Genomic DNA, 18,900 nt, shown 5'->3' with positions numbered 1-18,900 from the left:
GATCCTTTGCTGTGAGCTGAGGTGCATCCTGGTCCCATTGATCATCCTTGAGATGTTTCTACAATTTGATTGGAGTACACCTCTGGTAAATTCAATTGATTTGACATGATTTGGAAAAGCACCCACCTGTCTACATAAGGTCTCACAGTTGACAGTGTATGTCAGAGCAAAAACCAAGCCATGAGGCTGAAGGAATTATCCGTAGAGCTCTGAGACAGGATTGTGTCAAGGCACAGATCTGGGGAAGGGTGCCAAAGAATATCTGCAGCATTGAAGGTCCCCAAGAACACAGTGGCCTCCATCATTATATAAAGGGAAGAAGTTTGGAACCACCAAGACTCTTCCTACAGCTGGCCGCCCTGCCAAACTGAGCAAATGGGAGTGAAGGGCCTTGGTCAGGGAGGTGACCAAGAACCCGATGGTCACTCTAACAGAGCTCCAGAGTTCCTCTGTTTAGATGGGAGAATCTTTCAGAAGGACAACCATCTCTGTAACACTCCACCAATCAGGCCTTTATGGTAGAGTGGCCAGACAGAAGTCACTCCTCAGTAAAAGGCACATGACAAACCGATTAGAGTTTGCCAAAAGGCACCTAAAGGACTTTGACCATGAGAAACAAGATTCAAGATTGAACTATTTGGTCTGAATGCCAAGCGTCACATCTGGAGGAGATCTGGCATCATCCCTACGGTGAAGCATCGTGGTGACAGTATCATGCTCTGGGGATGTCTTTCAGCGGCAGGGACTGGGAGACTAGTCAAGATCGAGGGAAAGATGAACGGAGCAAAGTACAGAGAAAACCTGCTCCAAAGCGCTCAGGACCTCAGACTGGGGCGAGGGTTCACCTTCCAACAGGACAACGAACATAAGAACACAGCCAAGACAACACTGGGGTGGATTCGGGACATCTCTGAATATCCTTGAGTGGCCCAGCAAGAGGCAAGACATGAACCCGATCGAACATCTCTGGAGAGACCTGAATTTAACTGTGCAGCGACGCTCCCCATCTACCCTGTGTAGATTGATGAGAAAAAAAATCAAAAATGTAATGCATTTTAGAATAAGGCTGTAACGTAACAACATCTGGAAACAGTTAAGGGTTCTGAATACTTTCCGAATGCACTGTATGTGTATAAAGTCGTCAAAAGTTTAGTATTTGGTCCCATGTTCCTAGCATGCAATGAATCATGATGAGTGAGAAAAGTTACAGATGTACAAATGTCATACCCTTAAGGCATGCTAACCTCTCACCATTACAATAACGGGGTGTTGGGATATGATATTTGTTGGTCTTTAAATTTCTCAATCATCATTATTCATCATTATTCAAAGGTTGTGTAATTTCAAAACGGTTTGCCAGATATGAATGAACATACCCTCAAATTAAAGCTGGCAGTTTGCACTTTAACCTCAGTCATTGTATAATTTAAAATCCAAAGTTCTGGAGTAAAGAACTAAAACAAAAAAATGTGTTACTGTCCCAATACTTTTGGAGCTCACTGTATTACTTCCATGTGTTACACCTACAGCTAACTGCCAAAATAAAGAAAACACATGAGTAAATAATGGGTACAAAGAATGAAAAGCAGTTGCTTCCACACAGGTATGGTTCCTGAGTTAATTAAGCAATTAACATCCCATCATGCTTAGTGTCATGTATAAAAATGTCCAGTTGACCAATATATTGGCTACCATGGCTAGGAAGAAGAGATCTCAGTGACTTTGAAAGAGGGGACTCAAAGAAGAATAGGGGGTTTAAAGTGTATGTTTATCTCAGTCACCAGATCTCAACCCAATTGAACCCTAATGGGAGATTCTGGAGCAGTGCCTGAGACAGCGTTTTCCACCACCATCAACTAAACACCATATTATGGAATTTCTCATGGAAGAATGGTGTCTTATCCCTCCAGTAGAGTTCCAGACAATTTACACTGAAAAACGCTGGGTTAAAAACAACCCAGTGCTGGGTAAATAGTGGACAGAACACACACTGGGTTATTTTTGACCCAGCCAGTTTAGTTGGGTTATTGAGATATGATCCACTGGGGCAGATCAGAAGACTGGTATTTGGTATTTTATTAGGATCCCCATTAGCTGTTGCAAAAGCAGCAACTCCTCTTCCTGGGGTCCACACAAAACATGAAACAGAATGACAATGAAACATATAATACAGAATTACATAATACAGAACAGCTCAAGGACAGAACTACATACATTTTAAACTGGAAGCGTGGCTTAGTAGGGGCGTGGCTTTCAGAACTTTTTGGGGGGGGGGGGGGGGGGGGGGGCGACCCATGAGAGTAAATATCATTCTGGTTCATCTGTTCTGTTCTCCAGACCACCCCCAAGCCATTCTCACATACTTTGTGACCCCTCAGATTTTTGGGGTGCATGATGCCCCTTTACTTAGACATGGTGGTATGAGTCAGCTGTTGCTAGTGGGCCAATAGTGACCACTGGTGGGTTTTTCTTTCAAGACATGTTGTTAGTCATTTATTGACATTTTTTCATTAGAGCCTGACATTTGTGCAATTGTTGATGTCATTAAATGTAACATTTACAATGCCTGAATGAGTATAAAGTATTATTCTGGGTTAGAAACAAAATCATTTGCCTATATTAGGTAAGGGGGTATTTGCAGTTCATGCTGTATTTTCAACTACACGAAATCTATTCAAAAGTGTACCGCATATAGTCAAAGTAAAGCTGTCATGAGGACAGTGTAAATTTTATTGCTCTAATTATAATAATGTGGAAGGCAATAACGGTTGGTTGACACTCAATTATCAGGTCTACAATAAAAGGTCACGTAATTAATATCTCATAAAGGGTAATGACACACTCTGCAGTGCTACGTAAACATTTGTTTAAATATCAGTATCAGGCTTGCTTAACAATCCCTATCATCTGCAGCTTGCTGCCAAAAAAGCCAGTTTCATTTCAATAGCTTAGCTTGTGGTAAATTCAGTCTATACTTCAAATGGTCTGCATGGCGGTGGATAATATATATATATTTTAAACATGCTAAGAAAAAACATACACATTGTATGTGAGCCTATCGCACAGTCACATCTTTGTTGCATTCATGAAATAGTTCCCGGAATTTCATTTTAAGGCAAATAAGGTGACAGTATAATGTAGGTAATACAGTCAAGGTACACTGATAGCCAGAGCTTTCGGACATTGACATTGTTGTATTTTTATGTTTTTTGGAGCAGACCTGAAGACAAATGTCTGTCTCTGCAGATTACAGTGCCTTGCGAAAGTATTCGGCCCCCTTGAACTTTGCGACCTTTTGCCACATTTCAGGCTTCAAACATAAAGATATAAAACTGTATTTTCTTGTGAAGAATCAACAACAAGTGGGACACAATCATGAAGTGGAACGACATTTATTGGATATTTCAAACTTTTTTAACAAATCAAAAACTGAAAAATTGGGTGTGCAAAATTATTCAGCCCCCTTAAGTTAATACTTTGTAGCGACACCTTTTGCTGCGATTACAGCTGTAAGCTGTCGCTTGGGGTATGTCTCTATCAGTTTTGCACATCGAGAGACTGAAATTTTTTCCCAATCCTCCTTGCAAAACAGCTCGAGCTCAGTGAGGTTGGATGGAGAGCATTTGTGAACAGCAGTTTTCAGTTCTTTCCACAGATTCTCGATTGGATTCAGGTCTGGACTTTGACTTGGCCATTCTAACACCTGGATATGTTAATTTTTGAACCATTCCATTGTAGATTTTGCTTTATGTTTTGGATCATTGTCTTGTTGGAAGACAAATCTCCGTCCCAGTCTCAGGTCTTTTGCAGACTCCATCAGGTTTTCCTCCAGAATGGTCCTGTATTTGGCTCCATATATCTTCCCATCAATTTTAACCATCTTCCCTGTCCCTGCTGAAGAAAAGCAGGCCCAAACCATGATGCTGCCACCACCATGTTTGACAGTGGGGATGGTGTGTTCAGGGTGATAAGCTGTGTTGCTTTTACGCCAAACATAACGTTTTGCATTGTTGCCAAAAAGTTCAATTTTGGTTTCATCTGACCAGAGCACTTTCTTCCACATGTTTGGTGTGTCTCCCAGGTGGCTTGTGGCAAACTTTAAACAACACTTTTTATGGATATCTTTAAGAAATGGCTTTCTTCTTGCCACTCTTCCATAAAGGCCAGATTTGTGCAATATACGACTGATTGTTGTCCTATGGACAGAGTCTCCCACCTCAGCTGTAGATCTCTGCAGTTCATCCAGAGTGATCATGGGCCTCTTGGCTGCATCTCTGATCAGTCTTCTCCTTGTATGAGCTGAAAGTTTAGAGGGACGGCCAGGTCTTGGTACATTTGCAGTGGTCTGATACTCCTTCCATTTCAATATTATCGCTTGCACAGTGCTCCTTGGGATGTTTAAAGCTTGGGAAATCTTTTTGTATCCAAATCCGGCTTTAAACTTCTTCACAACAGTATCTCGGACCTGCCTGGTGTGTTCCTTGTTCTTCATGATGCTCTCTGCGCTTTTAACGGACCTCTGAGACTATCACAGTGCAGGTGCATTTATACGGAGACTTGATTACACACAGGTGGATTGTATTTATGATCATTAGTCATTTAGGTCAACATTGGCTCATTCAGAGATCCTCACTGAACTTCTGGAGAGAGTTTGCTGCACTGAAAGTAAAGGGGCTGAATAATTTTGCACGCCCAATTTTTCAGTTTTTGATTTGTTAAAAAAGTTTGAAATATCCAATAAATGTCGTTCCACTTCATGATTGTGTCCCACTTGTTGTTGATTCTTCACAAAAAAATACAGTTTTATATCTTTATGTTTGAAGCCTGAAATGTGGCAAAAGGTAGCAAAGTTCAAGGGGGCCGAATACTTTCGCAAGGCACTGTAACTAATAAACTGCTATTCTAGGTGATATAAAAGCAATGTCAAAAGACATATAGACTTGGATGTACCTATGCCAAACCAAACTCAATTACAATATTTTTTTTTTAAATGGTTCTGCCACGTTTTAGAGTAATAGCAGAAAAAGAAACATAATTGACTGACGACACTTGTAAATGACATTTATATTTGCAAAGGGTAGGTAGTTACCTTCTGCGACAGGTGCGATTTGAATTCAGTGGAGACACTTTGATCAATGATCACCTCCAAAATGAGAACAAATCAATTGGATTACCTGGGGTATTTGGGAAAGCACTTTTGGCCGGGGCATTACATTATAATTCTTGGATCGCAGCCCCAATGTTTGGCCTTTCCCTCTCTGATCGATCTGATGTACACGTCTTAATCTGAGCGAGACATCCCTCTGAGTGCATTCAGGGAGATCAGATGGAAGGGATGAGAAAGGCGGATTAAAAAAGAGAGATTGAGAGAGAGAGAGAGAGAGAGACAGGCAAAGCATATTTTGTGCACCTTTGAACAATGTCAAATTATTGAAATTCTGGTAAAGTAAAAATGTGTTCAGGACGATAAGCTTCACACAGGGCATAAAACAGTCATGTGTAACTAATATTCAATATATCTGTATGTTTGTGCTGTATGTGTGTCTGTCATATTTGCTAAGAAGTGCCTTTCCTGGCATGGCCAGCTGATATGGGAAATATTTTATGACCTAAAATAGGTAAACAACTCATGGTTATGTGGCAGGTATTGCATAATTGACTGACAGCTGAAGCAGAGATTGATGCAATGAATTTTTAAAGACAAGCCACAGCTTGTCGGCAGGTAGCCTAGTAGCCTAGTGGTTAGAGCGTTGGGTCAGTAACCGCAAGGTTGCTAGATCGAATCCCTGAACTGACAAGGTGAAAATCTGTTGTTCTGCCCCTGAACAAGGCAGTTAACCCACTGTTCCTAGGCTATTATTGTAAATAAGAATTTGTTCTTAACTGACTTGCCGAGTTAAGAAAAATCTCAAAGGTCATACTTTATTACTGCAATAGACACCCTATGACTGACTTCATCCTTAAAGCACACGTGCAGTCGTCTCTTTCAATTATTAGTATAGAAGAGAAGGAGAAATGCAGTAGCATGCCATTGAGTAGATGCTTGCCAGACATTGCTAAATGTAATTTTGTTTCAAACCATGGCTATTTCATTCCATATGATTGCCATGTGAAAATAAAAAGTATTGATTCAAAATAAATGTTGACAGATACTGCTGAGCATTAAAATAGGTCCTCAAGTCACTAATGCAAAACAGGCCAAGTCTTAGGCCTAATGGATCGTAGTCTCTAAGGACAAGAACGTGGAGAGATACAGCACACTTATTTTCACCCTGGGAAGCGGAAAGTGCTTTTGGCCATGTACAGCTATTTCAAAAGCCTCAGGTGAAAGCAGGGTGGTACTATTTCTCCTCCTCGCTCTCAACTGTGGCCACACTCCAAGAAAGTCAGCATCCACTGTTCCTGTCCCTTATATGGATCCCACAAGGTAAAGGAAACCGTGGGAGACCAAGGAACACCTGGAGAAGATCTGTAATGTAAAGATTGAAGAACTGAAGTACTCATGGAAATTGAGAAACTGGCCCAAAAGTGAAGAAGATCATTTGTGGATGACCTATGCTCCTCAAGGAGTAAAAGGGTTTAAGTCTAGTAAGTTGAGCTCTCAAGTGCCCCTCGGGATACAAGTCGTCTCTCCATCCTGGATACTCAAGATGTCTGTGTCCTTATCACTGTCGATGCTGCTCCTGACAGAGATACTGGCGATGAATGAGTTCATCTTTTGGGTGTACAGGTCCCCGGCATTAAAGTAAGGTATACTGGGGTCGGGGATCTTAATATCGTTATTATTGCATTGGTCCGCCTCGTTATTGGTCTGATCAGCATCCATGGCCTTTTGTCTTTGGTAGTACATGGAGAACTTGTTGAAGATAATGGTGATAGGCAGGGCCACCACCAGCAGCCCACAGATGATGCACAGGGTTGCCACTAGCTTCCCTAACACCGTCACTGGGCAGGTGTCGCCGTAGCCCACCGTCGTCATGCTAATAGTGGCCCACCACCAGCCCACAGGGATGGTCGTTATGTCCGACTCCTCTGACTCCTTCTCCACAAAGTAGATGAGGGTGGAGAAGATGGAAATGCCCACATAGAGAAAGAGCATCAGGAGGCCCACCTCATGGTAGCTATGCCTTAGCGTGGCACCCAACGAGCGCAGCCCCGCTGAGTGGCGGGCCAGCTTGAGGATGCGGAAGATGCGCATCAGCCGCAGGATCTGCACCACCTTCCCCACGTTTTCCAGCTCCTCGTTCTCCTCGTCCACCATCTCAAAGGCCAACGTGGCATAGAAAGGCACGATGGACACAAAGTCTATGATGTTGAGCGCATTACTCAGGAATTTCCGGGGGCACGGTGCCACGGAAACCCGCACCAGGAACTCCACAGAGAAGCTGACAACGCACACAGCCTCGAAGATAGCCAGCACTGGGTCTTCAATCTCCTTGTCGTTGAGGTCCACCTGGTGGAACTCGGGAATGCTGTGGATGCACATGGCCACGATGGAGGTTAGCACCATGGCCAGTGAGGCCACGGCGATCACCTTGGCCAAACGTGAGTAGCCTGGGTTCTCCAGGCGCAGCCAGATGTTCTTGCGGACCTCCGAGCACCAGGTACCCTCAAACTTCTCCAAGTCCTGGTCTATAGTTGAGAGATCCTCCATGGATGAGTCAATGCTCCTGAACTGCTGATGTTGCTCATCGCTCCTCCGGTCCCAGTCCTTGTCCTCTGCAAACTCCCTCTGCTCTTGAAACTTGTTGCTGCAGCAGGAGTCCAGGTGGAGCTCCTTGATGCCCCAGTACTCAATCTCCTGGCTGAAGGAGAAGACACACAGCTCCTCCATCAGGTGGATCTTGCCCGTGTGGTAGAAGTTAAGGACATAGCGGAAGAAACGCGGGTTGCGGTCAAAATAGTACTCCTTGTCGGTGGGGCTGAAGTCATCGCAAAGCTCCAGGATGGCCTCCTCGGAGACGCAGCCCAACAGGCAGCCCAGGCGGGTCCTGGGGAAGCGCTGCAGGATGCTGCGCTCCACGTGCTGCTTAAAGCCGCCTACGTTAAGGTTGAGGAAGCTTTCGTCTGTGCCACGCCTGTGAAGGATCTGGCCATACAGCATGGTGAATCTGTGGCATGGATGGAGCCTTATGAGAAGGGGGAGGCGTTCACTACTCAATGCTTGCACAGGTCATTTCCAGGCTGAAGATCCATCACCTACACAAGAAAACAATATACCAACATCAGTGACTTGCACAAACCACAGCATTGGTATACTATATCTTTTTCAAACTGAGAGAAAAAACGATTTGCACACGACTTGCAAACTCTGGCCTGAGTTTGAGACATTGGGTAAATGAATATTTCTTCCACAATATATTTTGGTTCTAAAAAGCTTTGAGCTTTCAGCAAACAAATAGTATATAATTTATTTATCACAAATACATGTATCTTATAAAACATACCTTATCATAGTGCTTTGGCCTACATTACAGTGCTTTATATGAACATGATACCTTGATATTGTTCCACAGTATTGGGTTCATTGAGACTCAAGTTGAGATATTATGTATCGAGACTTCAATTATCGATGGCCCAGATCCATGCTACAATCCCTGTGCTTTATAAACCCATCCAATCCAACTTAAAAATAAACATGATTTGAAAAGTTATTGGTTTATTCATTTAGTACTTTTATTTAACCTAGATAACATTATTAAAAGTACTTCAGAACGTTCCTACATCAATGTAATAATGGATAATAAAATATATTCAGAAGAGTTGTACCAAGCCAAAGAGCTGAAACTGAAGTTAATGCGACACAATACAAAACCACAATAGAAACCACAGCACAGTTCTCTATTTAAGAAGGTTAGACTCCCCACAAACAACAAAACTTCAACAACAAAATGACATACCTGTATTTCGGGGATCCCCTTTATATTAAAGAACATCATTCCAGAGGCAAACTAATTTTTCTGAAAGGCTCGTCAACTCGCGCTCCTCCCACGTCCCTTCACACTGATTCGGTCCGGATGCTACGGGAATTTTGAAGAGGAGCAAAGTGATCAATGGCCAAGGGAAGGATCAATGCGTCACTCAGTGGTCCATTTACCAGTAGCGTGCGCGCTCGCACCTCTCACTCCCCAAGCTGCGCACTATTCACTTCGTGCGCGAGGCGTCCACAAAGAGAGACGCACGCGGAAAATAAGCTGAGTAGACGGGAAAGTTTCTTCAAGGGAAATCGAAGTAAGATCTCACATTTCAAGACTATTCAGTGTAAATTAAGCTTGAAACACGTAACGTGCAAGAAATGCTGAATTGACAACTCCAAAAGCAAGATGAACAAAGCGTTTTGCATGATGGCTCACCAGTCTCAGCTAACATTGACAAATGTTGAATGTTTGGACCTACTTAAATTAGACTACTACTTCACCACAAACGCATGACCAATATCATAGTATAGGACAGTAGTATGCTGTATAATATTACAATTGAATAATATACATAGGTGTAAAGTACTTAAGTATAAATACTTTATAGAACTACTTAAGTAGTTATTTTTTAGGTATCTACTTTACTTTACTATTTGTGACGGACCTGCTCAAGTTGGTCTTATGTAGCAAAATTTGAAATTGTGTTTCTTACATTAGATAAAATTAGTGACTCAGCACTACAAAATGGTTTGTCATACACTGCATTTGAGGAACAATGAGCAAGTAATTCTGCTTTGAAAGTTAATAAACTTGTCAACTCACTTGAGAAAATGGCCTTTGAATTTTTTGGGTACCTACTGGAGAGCTCTCCTTTATCTACACCCATTCAGCATTGTTCACACTCTCGTAAGCCAGCCCCACCCATCTCTTTAAGGATTCACATGTGAGGTCATGTGCTAAACAGTGAGTAGTGTGGTAGAAGTAGTGGCCTACAATAAGGAAAAATTCCAGGTAAACAGAAATATTTTATAAATATTAGATGACACTTACCCAGACACACTTGTCTAAATTGATGGGTCATGTGAAAGAAATGCTATAACCCCCAGCCACATCTTGCAAGTGCATGGGTCTCTACAGAAGGTGTAAACAGTACAGCCAAATGGTTACTTGCATAGTAGCAATATCATAAATAGATAGGGTCGATATAAATAAAATAATATACAGTATGTACAAGAACAATATCAGTATCAGTGATAGATGAGGTAGTTATATATATACATACAATCAGGGGTAAAATGGCTGAGCAGCAGGATAAAAAAATAAATAGTAGCAGCAACGTATGCTGTGTGTGTTAGGTGATAATTATTTGAATAGAGGCACTGCAGATAGTGCTGATGACTGGTATGTCCGAACCACGCATGAACAAGGGAATCTATATTCGGAGAGCCTGTTTCTGTCCTGCCCTTGATTTTGGTGCAGGGCATGTGATGTCCAGATCCTCTTCGTTGCAAATCTCCCTGATCTTCTCAAAAACATAAGTTTGTCTAGCTGTGTTCAGTCCAGGTGGTGCTTGTACAGGCAGACCATCTATGGGAGGAAGGATGTCAGCGCTGCGCAGCAGCTGAAACCTGGTCCCGACAGTCCGAACGCTCCTTGGCTACAACACCAGGCTACAGAGCATCAAAGCTGTAAAACAGGAAATAACACACAAAAATGAAGACATTACAACCTTGCATAACATCAATTCACCTCCAAAGTTTAGATAAGAAGAATGACCTCATACAATGCAATGAAATTGATTTTCTCCTCGTATGACTGGTGGAGGAGAGTCAGGCGTGTTCTACTGATGCTGAAAGACAAATTCCAGATACAAATATTTTGGCATTATTTTACGATAGCTGTAATCACCGTCAGACACACCTGGCTAACTTGATGGGTCATGTAATCATCTGGCGATGATTGGAGCATTTTGGAGCAAAGAGCTGGTTGAGAGAATGCCAAGAGTGTGCAAAGCTGTCATCAAGGCAAAGGGTGGATACTTTTGAGAACATAAAATATATTAGGATTTGTTTAACACTTTTTTGATTACTCTATGATTCCATATGTGTTATTTCATGGTGTTGATGTCTTCACTATTATTCTACAATGTAGAAAATACAAAAACATTAAGAAAAACCCTTGAATGCGTAGGGGTGTCCAGACTTTTGACTGATAAAGTAGCACTGTGGAACAGGCCTATGTACGTGCGCGCTCGTACCTCTCACTCCCCAAGCTGCGCACTAACCAAAATAATAAACAATCGCCATTGTTTCTTCCAGAATATAACTTAAAAATGTCTCATGAGCTTAGTTCAACTGTCAACATGCAACATTTCAGCATTTCAACATGTTTCCGATCAGTACTGTGTATGGTTAAAACTATCATTTTTATCTCATGGATGGTCAGCCCTTGCATCCATAGTTCTGTCATATATAAATTTGAGATTTTTGAGACATTTTTCTGACCCTCCATCCCTCTGCTGTGTTTACCAAAACAAGTGGCGGGAAGGGTGATTGTTGTTTTCTGAAACGCAGACTGCCCCTTTAATAATATCATCCGCTGGTCCATGACCGGGATGACTGTGGTCCTTGATAAGACAAAGGGCTAGAGTGGACGGCAGGAGCAGTTAGTATAAATGTCATTGAGAAGCCAGCTACCATAAATAATCCTCTATCTCCATCTACAGGTTTAACAAGGGACATGCAATGGTATCTACCAGAGCCTTATACAGTTAATATAAGAATGGTATCCACAAGCAAAGGGTTGTTTCTACTAATGCATTATTACTGTAGACTTTTCCCATCCTCTCAACTGTAATAATAACACCCAATAATAATAATAATAATAATAATAATAATAATAATAATAATAATAATAATAATAATATAAAACTACAGCTATACCACACAATAACAACAATGTTTATAAGGAGAGAGTGTGTCCTTTATCTCAGCATGCAACTGTTTAAGCTCTAAGACTGAGCATGGGGTGAATGGCTTCTCAATCAAAGTCCATTGAAATCTCAGTAGGTCAACTTAACATATTTGTTTAAATGTATGTTTTTCACTCATAAAAGTACTATACTCTGCGTCAAAATGTTCAGTTTAAATGACTTGATATTGCATATATGTTTGCGCCTCATGGGGCAATAATGTTTGATTGTAGCCTTTTTGTGTGGTCTCGGTTCTGTGGAATTTTATATATTTGTTCATACTGTTACCCATGTAAGTAATAAATCAAATTTGCCCACTCAATCATGTATTTCAGTCAATCAGATTTTGTGCATTTCATGTTTTCCTCATTCACAATTTGGAGACTTTTTAAGTTTGTAAAAATATCATCCCTGCAATCTGCATTTTTGGGACCTTGAAGAAAATGGACTCAACAATACAATTACAATACAATTATTTGACATCTACTTCATTTAATCCACACTTCAAATATAGGTGTTCTTTATAGTAACTCCCAATGCTGATATGTCATTTATTGTTCTGTGTGATACCAATAGGTGGCAGAATTTTTTTTACACAAGCCAAGGATCCCACTCCTGTTGCCAGCCTGACCTTAATCATCCTGATTTTGAATTTGGCTGTATTCATAAGACAGACTGAAACAGGGACTACTTGGACTTGTCCAATATGAAACCATTATTTTTCTGTTGCATACTTGTTGCAGACATTAATTAACATGGCTCAAATAGAGTTAAAGATATTTTTGCAAACTAGGACCAGCTCATGCAGGGAGATTATGAAATTCCTTTTCACATGGTTTACATCAGTTATTAATTTCATCACAACAACATCCCTGATCAGCATTACTGCTCAACCGGAAGTTAAAGGCGGACACATCACACAAATATTCTCGTCTTTAAATATTTAATATTAAGAGAAAATACTGCTTAATAAGAGCTAAGAACATATAATATGTACTCTGTCAACAAAGTTCAAACCTTAGTGATACAGTGCTTTCAGAAAGTATTCACACCCGCTAACCTTTTCAAATCTTGTTGTGTTACAGCTTGAATTTAAAATGGATTACATTTAGATGTTTTGTCACTGGCCTAAACATAATACTGTCAAATTGTGAAAATGGAAATATGTTTTTCGAAAGTTTGACCAATTAATACAAAATGAAAAGCTGAAATGTCTTGAGTCAGTAAGTATTCAATTCCTTTGTTATGGCAAGCTTAAATAAGTTCAGGAATAAAAATGTGCTTAACAAGTCACATAATAAGTTGCAAGGTCTCCCTCTGTGTGTGATAATCGTGTTTAACATGATTTTTGTATTGACTACCTCATCTCTCTACCCCACACATAATAGTTATCTGTATCTCAGTCAAGCAGTGAATTTCAAACACAGATTCAACCACAAAGACCAGGGAGGATTTCCAATGGCTCGCAAAGAAGGGCATCTATTGGAAGATGGCAACAAACAAAAAAACGCAGACATTGAATATACCTTTCAGCATGCTGAAGTTATTAATTACACTTTGGATGTTATATCAATACGCTCAGTCACTACAAAGATATAGGCGTCCTTCCTAATTCAGTTGTGTCACGCCTGCTCCCGCTCTTCCCCCCTGGCGCTTGAGGGTGCCAGGCTGCCCTGCATTACGCACTCCTGCCACCATCATTTACGCACACCTGCCTTCCCTAGTCACGCGCTTCAGCGATATTGGACTCACCTGGACTCACTCAATCACCTGTTTATTACCTCCCCTATATTTGTCAGTTCCCCAGCTCTCTTCCCCGCTGCTGAATTGTTTGTCATATGTCTGTGTTACCCGTGTGCTGATGCTGTTCCTGTCTTGTTGTCTGTCTGTTCTCAAATAAATGTCTGACTCCCCGTACCTGCTTGTCCTGTTCGGCGTCGGTCTTTAGTTGCCAGAGAAAGGAAACTGCTCAGGGATTTCAGCATGAGGCCAATGGTGTCTTTAAAACAGTTATAGAGTTTAATGGCTGTGATATGATACAACTGAGGATGGATCAACAACATTGTTGTTACTCCACAATATTACCCTAATTGACAGAAAATATTTCAAATCCTGCATCCTGTTTGCAACAAGGCACTAAAGAAATACTGCAAACATGTGGCAAAGCAATTAACTATTTGTCCTGAATATAAAGTGTTATGTTTGTGGCAAATCCAATACAACATATTAATGAGTACCACTCTTCACTCTTCAAGCATAGTGGTGGCTGCATCATGTTATGGGTATGCTTGTAATCATTGATAAATTCACCTTTCAGCACAACAACTTAACCTTTTCATTTTTGAGTTCCAAATATCTCTAACGGTCGCCCCAGCATGAGTTTTTTTATGCACGCAACAGGACAGTTCATCCACGCTGACCTCAAACTAAGGCACTCTGCCTGCTTTTATTTATAGGCTGTTTCAACTTGTCAATTTCAAATGATTTTCCAACAACAACAAAAAATTGAGGTGTGTTCTGCCTCCTCATTAATTCACATAAAAGTAGGTCATTTCAATTTGCGGGCAATTTCTTTTTTGTGCACTACTTAGCTGGACAAACTTCCCCAAGCACCTCCCAATTGTTTCCGCAGATCAAGTATGCTGTCACGGCAGATTTCCGCCTCTTCCTCTGAAGAGGAGGTGTAGCAAGGATCGGACTAATATGCAGCGTGGTAGGTGTCCATGTTATTTAATAAGAAAACTCAACATGAACACAAATACAAAATAACAAAGTGAATGACAACGAAACAGTCCCGTGTGGCACAGATACAGGAAACAATCACCCATAAAATACCCAAAGAACATGGCTGCCTAAATATGGTTCCCAATCAGAGACAACGATAAACACCTGCCTCTAATTGAGAACCAATCTAAGCAACCATAGACTTACATAAACACCTAGACTAAAAACACCCCGTAAACATACAAAACCCCTAGACTAGACAAAACACATAAGTCACACCCTGACCTAACCAAAATAACTAAGATAACTAAGGCCAGGGCGTGACATATGCAGACATTTGCGCATCTCCAGTCGGAACAGGACATGCACAAACTTTTTCACATTTTCCGGCTGGTGCCAGGTTCGCCTTCATTGTTGATTTCATTACTACATGATAACTTTGGACATGTGTGCATTTCTATCAAAACAAGTGCCTTATTACGTTATAATAGTTTCTGTATGTCGTGTTATGCCGTTTCTACTGTAAGTCACTATGTATGGAGCTTAATATATTTATGCGTATTCCTTATAACCGCAGGCACGCTAGGTAAAGTTACTATTTTCATAACCTTTATGGTGTTATACTCAATCGTGCTTATGTAGCTAGCTACATTCTTCTATTAGCTCTGTAAAACAATGCTAATTGCGTCAGAGAAGTATTCATTTGTTTGGTCATTTGAAGCTACCCTGGCCTTATGACCATGGTTTGTTTTCATTTGGCCTGTTTAGCATAGCTCTGTTCTGCCCTGCCCCTTTGTGGAGCTCAACGGTTACTGTTTCTTGCTGTTTTATATAACTAATTTGTGATTTTGTCAATGCAATTTATCATTTTATTGGAAGTGTTACTATGTCACTTTGTAACATTGTTTAATGGCTACAGTATATCCTGATATTGTATTCTGATGACTAATAATTCCTCTTTATTCTGTACTTTCAGAAACCAAACACACAAACAGAATTTGCCAATATCATAACTGGAGCTGGACATCTTTGGAGCTGAAGATCGAGGCCAGATTTTGTGTGCTAGCGTACTCTCCTTTACAGTTGTACTGGATGAAAACACAGCAAGAAAACACATAGGCCTGTATGTAATAGTTGTCTATTTTATTTAAGTATTGGTGGTGGTTGAAAAAATGTGTTTACTTGAGGGAAAAAACTGCAAGAATATACTGACAACTTATGAATATGCATAACCCTTATCTCATATTCCTGCAGTGATTGAACAACAACTGCATTTCCACCCCCCATCATGGCAGATCATCGGTCATGTCAGTCAGTCAGTAATTGATGCAGATGTGCTCAAAGCTTGAACATCTGGTACTCCCCAAAGCATGGTGAAACACAGTGGTGTGTCTCAAGCTTAACACATACTTTGTCAACCTCCTCTGCTTCCTTCTCCTGGTGCCAGACAGGCAGACTTTGCAGTGCCTCTGTGTGTGACTACCTTGCGTAGCAGTTTGAGGGACTTCACAGGGAAAATGCTATACAGTGAGGCGTAGGGGATTGTCTGCAGCAGGACGGCCCCCAGTGGATTGGCGCCGAGGGGTGTGGTGCTCCTCCAGCAGCTCTCTCATTAGGTATTAGGTTCTCTGTACTTTTGGTAGGTAATTACTTTACCTATGGGGGAGTGGGGAGGATGAAGCAGTGGGAGAGATATTGTCACTATAATTGTATAATGAAACTGTATGTGTTTTGACCATGCTGGCTCCTCATCTCGGCAAGGGACATAACAAAGAACTTGATCCCAAACCTGTGCCTTTTGTAGGGAATATATTGACGGAACGCCAGCCTACCCTTCTATATCACCAGGGTCTCATGAATGCATAGCTCCTGGTATGGCACAAGACCCGACCAAATGCTGATGTCAGGCTGGTAAGTACATTTCTTAATTTTGTGTAACGGGTCATTTAGTTTGGCAGTAGCATTGTTGACGAAATGCAGTCATCGCAGCAGAACTAAGGAGCGGTCTTGGGAAAAGAGGGCGGCAAAGAAAGGAGTTGCAAACATAGGATCTGTACTCCAGTATTCTCTTAGGGAGTTCTTCTTTACTATTCCCATGAGAAGGACTGTCACCAGGAAGATATACATTTCACTAATTGTGGTTGTCACCCATTTAGTGAGTTTCCCCCTTACTCCTGGCTCTTTCTTTTCCTCTAGCTCCAAGGCAAACCGATCAGTCATCTCTACTATGTCTCCCACCAGCTCCTCTGTCAGAAACAGCTTCAAGCACTCTGCCTCAGAGGGAAATAGCAAGGGGATTTGCATTCCAGACTGGGACTCAAAGCAAACAGCAGGGCCAGGAGGGGTGAAATGGCTGGCGGCCTCCAGCTACCACAGACCTGCTGTACTTCATCCACTGTCGGTCTGCATCCATCACCACCAGCATCTTCAAAGGGACCTGGAACTTCGTCAGTGGACAAGGGGTCCTCAGGTTCAGGGTTCTCAATGGCAACAATGTTGGGGGCAGCTCCTCACTGTCACTGTGAAAATCTGATTGCTGACTTTCATACTCAGACTCATTGTCAGAATTGATTAAAATCTCCAGAATTTCCGCATTTGTGAGTTGTCTCCTTTTGAGAGATATTGCTAATGCTACAGCTCAGCTCACTAGCTACATACATAAACAACAACACTGAATTGCTCAGAGTGGGGGTGAGAGGTTACGTGATTGACTGCCAGCACATGCCACTTGTATCAATAAATCACTATCAGAAAATGTTTTGTGTGGTAATTATTTATCTTATTTATCTTTGGTCTGTCAGACCAAAGATGTTATAACAAAATGGAGTGAGGGAGGGTTCACTCATTTTTCGAGTAAACTTCCAGAAGAGAATGATGGGATGTGAACGATGGTAGACGACACACCCCCTTCAACATGCATACTATAAACAGACCAAACTCATCTTGTCTCCTCTTATTATCTTTGGTTGATGTGAAAAAATAAAACATGTCGGCATGCACGAACTACCCATCGTCGGATTACTTTAGATTTCTATAAAGTGTTTTACTAAATTATTTTGATGAATGGTGAGCTCACCCGTAATGTGATTATTATAAAGAGTAATTGCTATCCGCTAATTGATATGGTAGTTTCTGTCAGCTGAGAGTTATAAAAAATATGATGCTTGTGTTATGTCGAACTCTCCTCAGTTAGCGGTAGGACAAATATAGCCTACATTTTCCGGTTTGGATGATTGTGTTATGCTGTAGCTACTTTTGTGAATGTCGAAACATTGCATCCAAAAATAAACTGGTCACATTCCGGACTTAACTTGGTATGGACTGTGTTAGTGCAAAATGTTTCTGTGAAAAAACAGTGTGGCCAGATCAAATGCTGACTGTTGTGTTAATCGCAACTGGACCTTCTAAATAAGCGTTCTAATCCCACCGTAGAATGATCACACCCGTTTTTTGGTATGTGAGAAAAGGTTAAAACACAAGGCCAAATCTACACTGGATTTCTTTATCAAGAAGACAATGAATAATCCTGATGTTCATAGTTCCAGTTTTGATTGAAATCTACTTGAAAATCTATGGCAATACCTGAAAATGGCTGTCTACCAATGATCAACAACAAAATTTGACAGAGCTTGAAGAATTTTGAAAACAATTATGGGCAAATGTTGCACAATCCAGGTGTGGAAAGCTATTAGAAACTTAACCAGAAAGAGTCACAGCTGTAATTGCTGCCAAAGATGCTTCGACAAAGTATTGACTTAGTGTTGTGAATACTTATGTAAGTTAGACATTTCTGTATTTCATTTTCAATAAATGTGCAAAAAAATCCTGAAAATGGGGAGTCATGTGGGACCGCTGAAAGATATGGCAGCACGAGAGCTCCTAATACCTGCATGTAAATACTGGAATTCAACAGCATACACTTTCATTTTTGTCTTAATATATTGACTTGAAGTACAGTTTAAAATAAAGATAATTTTCAGTTTGAAACATTACACTAAAGTGGCGTTATTGGAATGCAGACATACTCAAAAAACACATGGTATTCCCAGAAGGCCACATTGACTAGCAAACAGACAGCAAGTCCTCCTGAATCCCCCCACCAAGATATGGATAAAAATGTAAACCAAGAGGGAAAAAAACGGTAAATCTGAAGGATCAAATGGGAAAGATGAACACGATTTTGTTGGATGTTGCATCTGATGTCTCCACGATAAAAACAACAATTATCGAGCTAAAGGTAAAAATGTATACGATACAAGAGAGGATGGATGGGGCAGAGGGATGGAT

General features: G+C 41.1%; 1 protein-coding gene and 1 pseudogene across 1 annotated transcript; both read right to left on the bottom strand.

The window, feature by feature from the left end:
• Nucleotides 1-6,601: 6,601 nt before the first annotated feature.
• On the bottom strand, nucleotides 6,602-8,104 carry LOC109904491 (potassium voltage-gated channel subfamily S member 3-like). The gene has a single exon (XM_020501716.1). The coding sequence runs from the start codon at nucleotides 8,102-8,104 to the stop codon at nucleotides 6,602-6,604; it is 1,503 nt and encodes a 500-aa protein (XP_020357305.1).
• Nucleotides 8,105-8,173: 69 nt separating this feature from the next.
• The window catches only part of LOC109903140 (matrilin-3-like), a 50,337-nt pseudogene continuing 39,610 nt past the window's right edge, over nucleotides 8,174-18,900 (bottom strand).

Source organism: Oncorhynchus kisutch, linkage group LG14, assembly GCF_002021735.2.
Source record: "Oncorhynchus kisutch isolate 150728-3 linkage group LG14, Okis_V2, whole genome shotgun sequence".
NCBI lineage: Eukaryota > Metazoa > Chordata > Actinopteri > Salmoniformes > Salmonidae > Oncorhynchus > Oncorhynchus kisutch.
The sequence above is the reverse complement of the archived record's forward strand: the minus strand, read 5'-3'. Positions and strand labels throughout refer to the sequence as shown.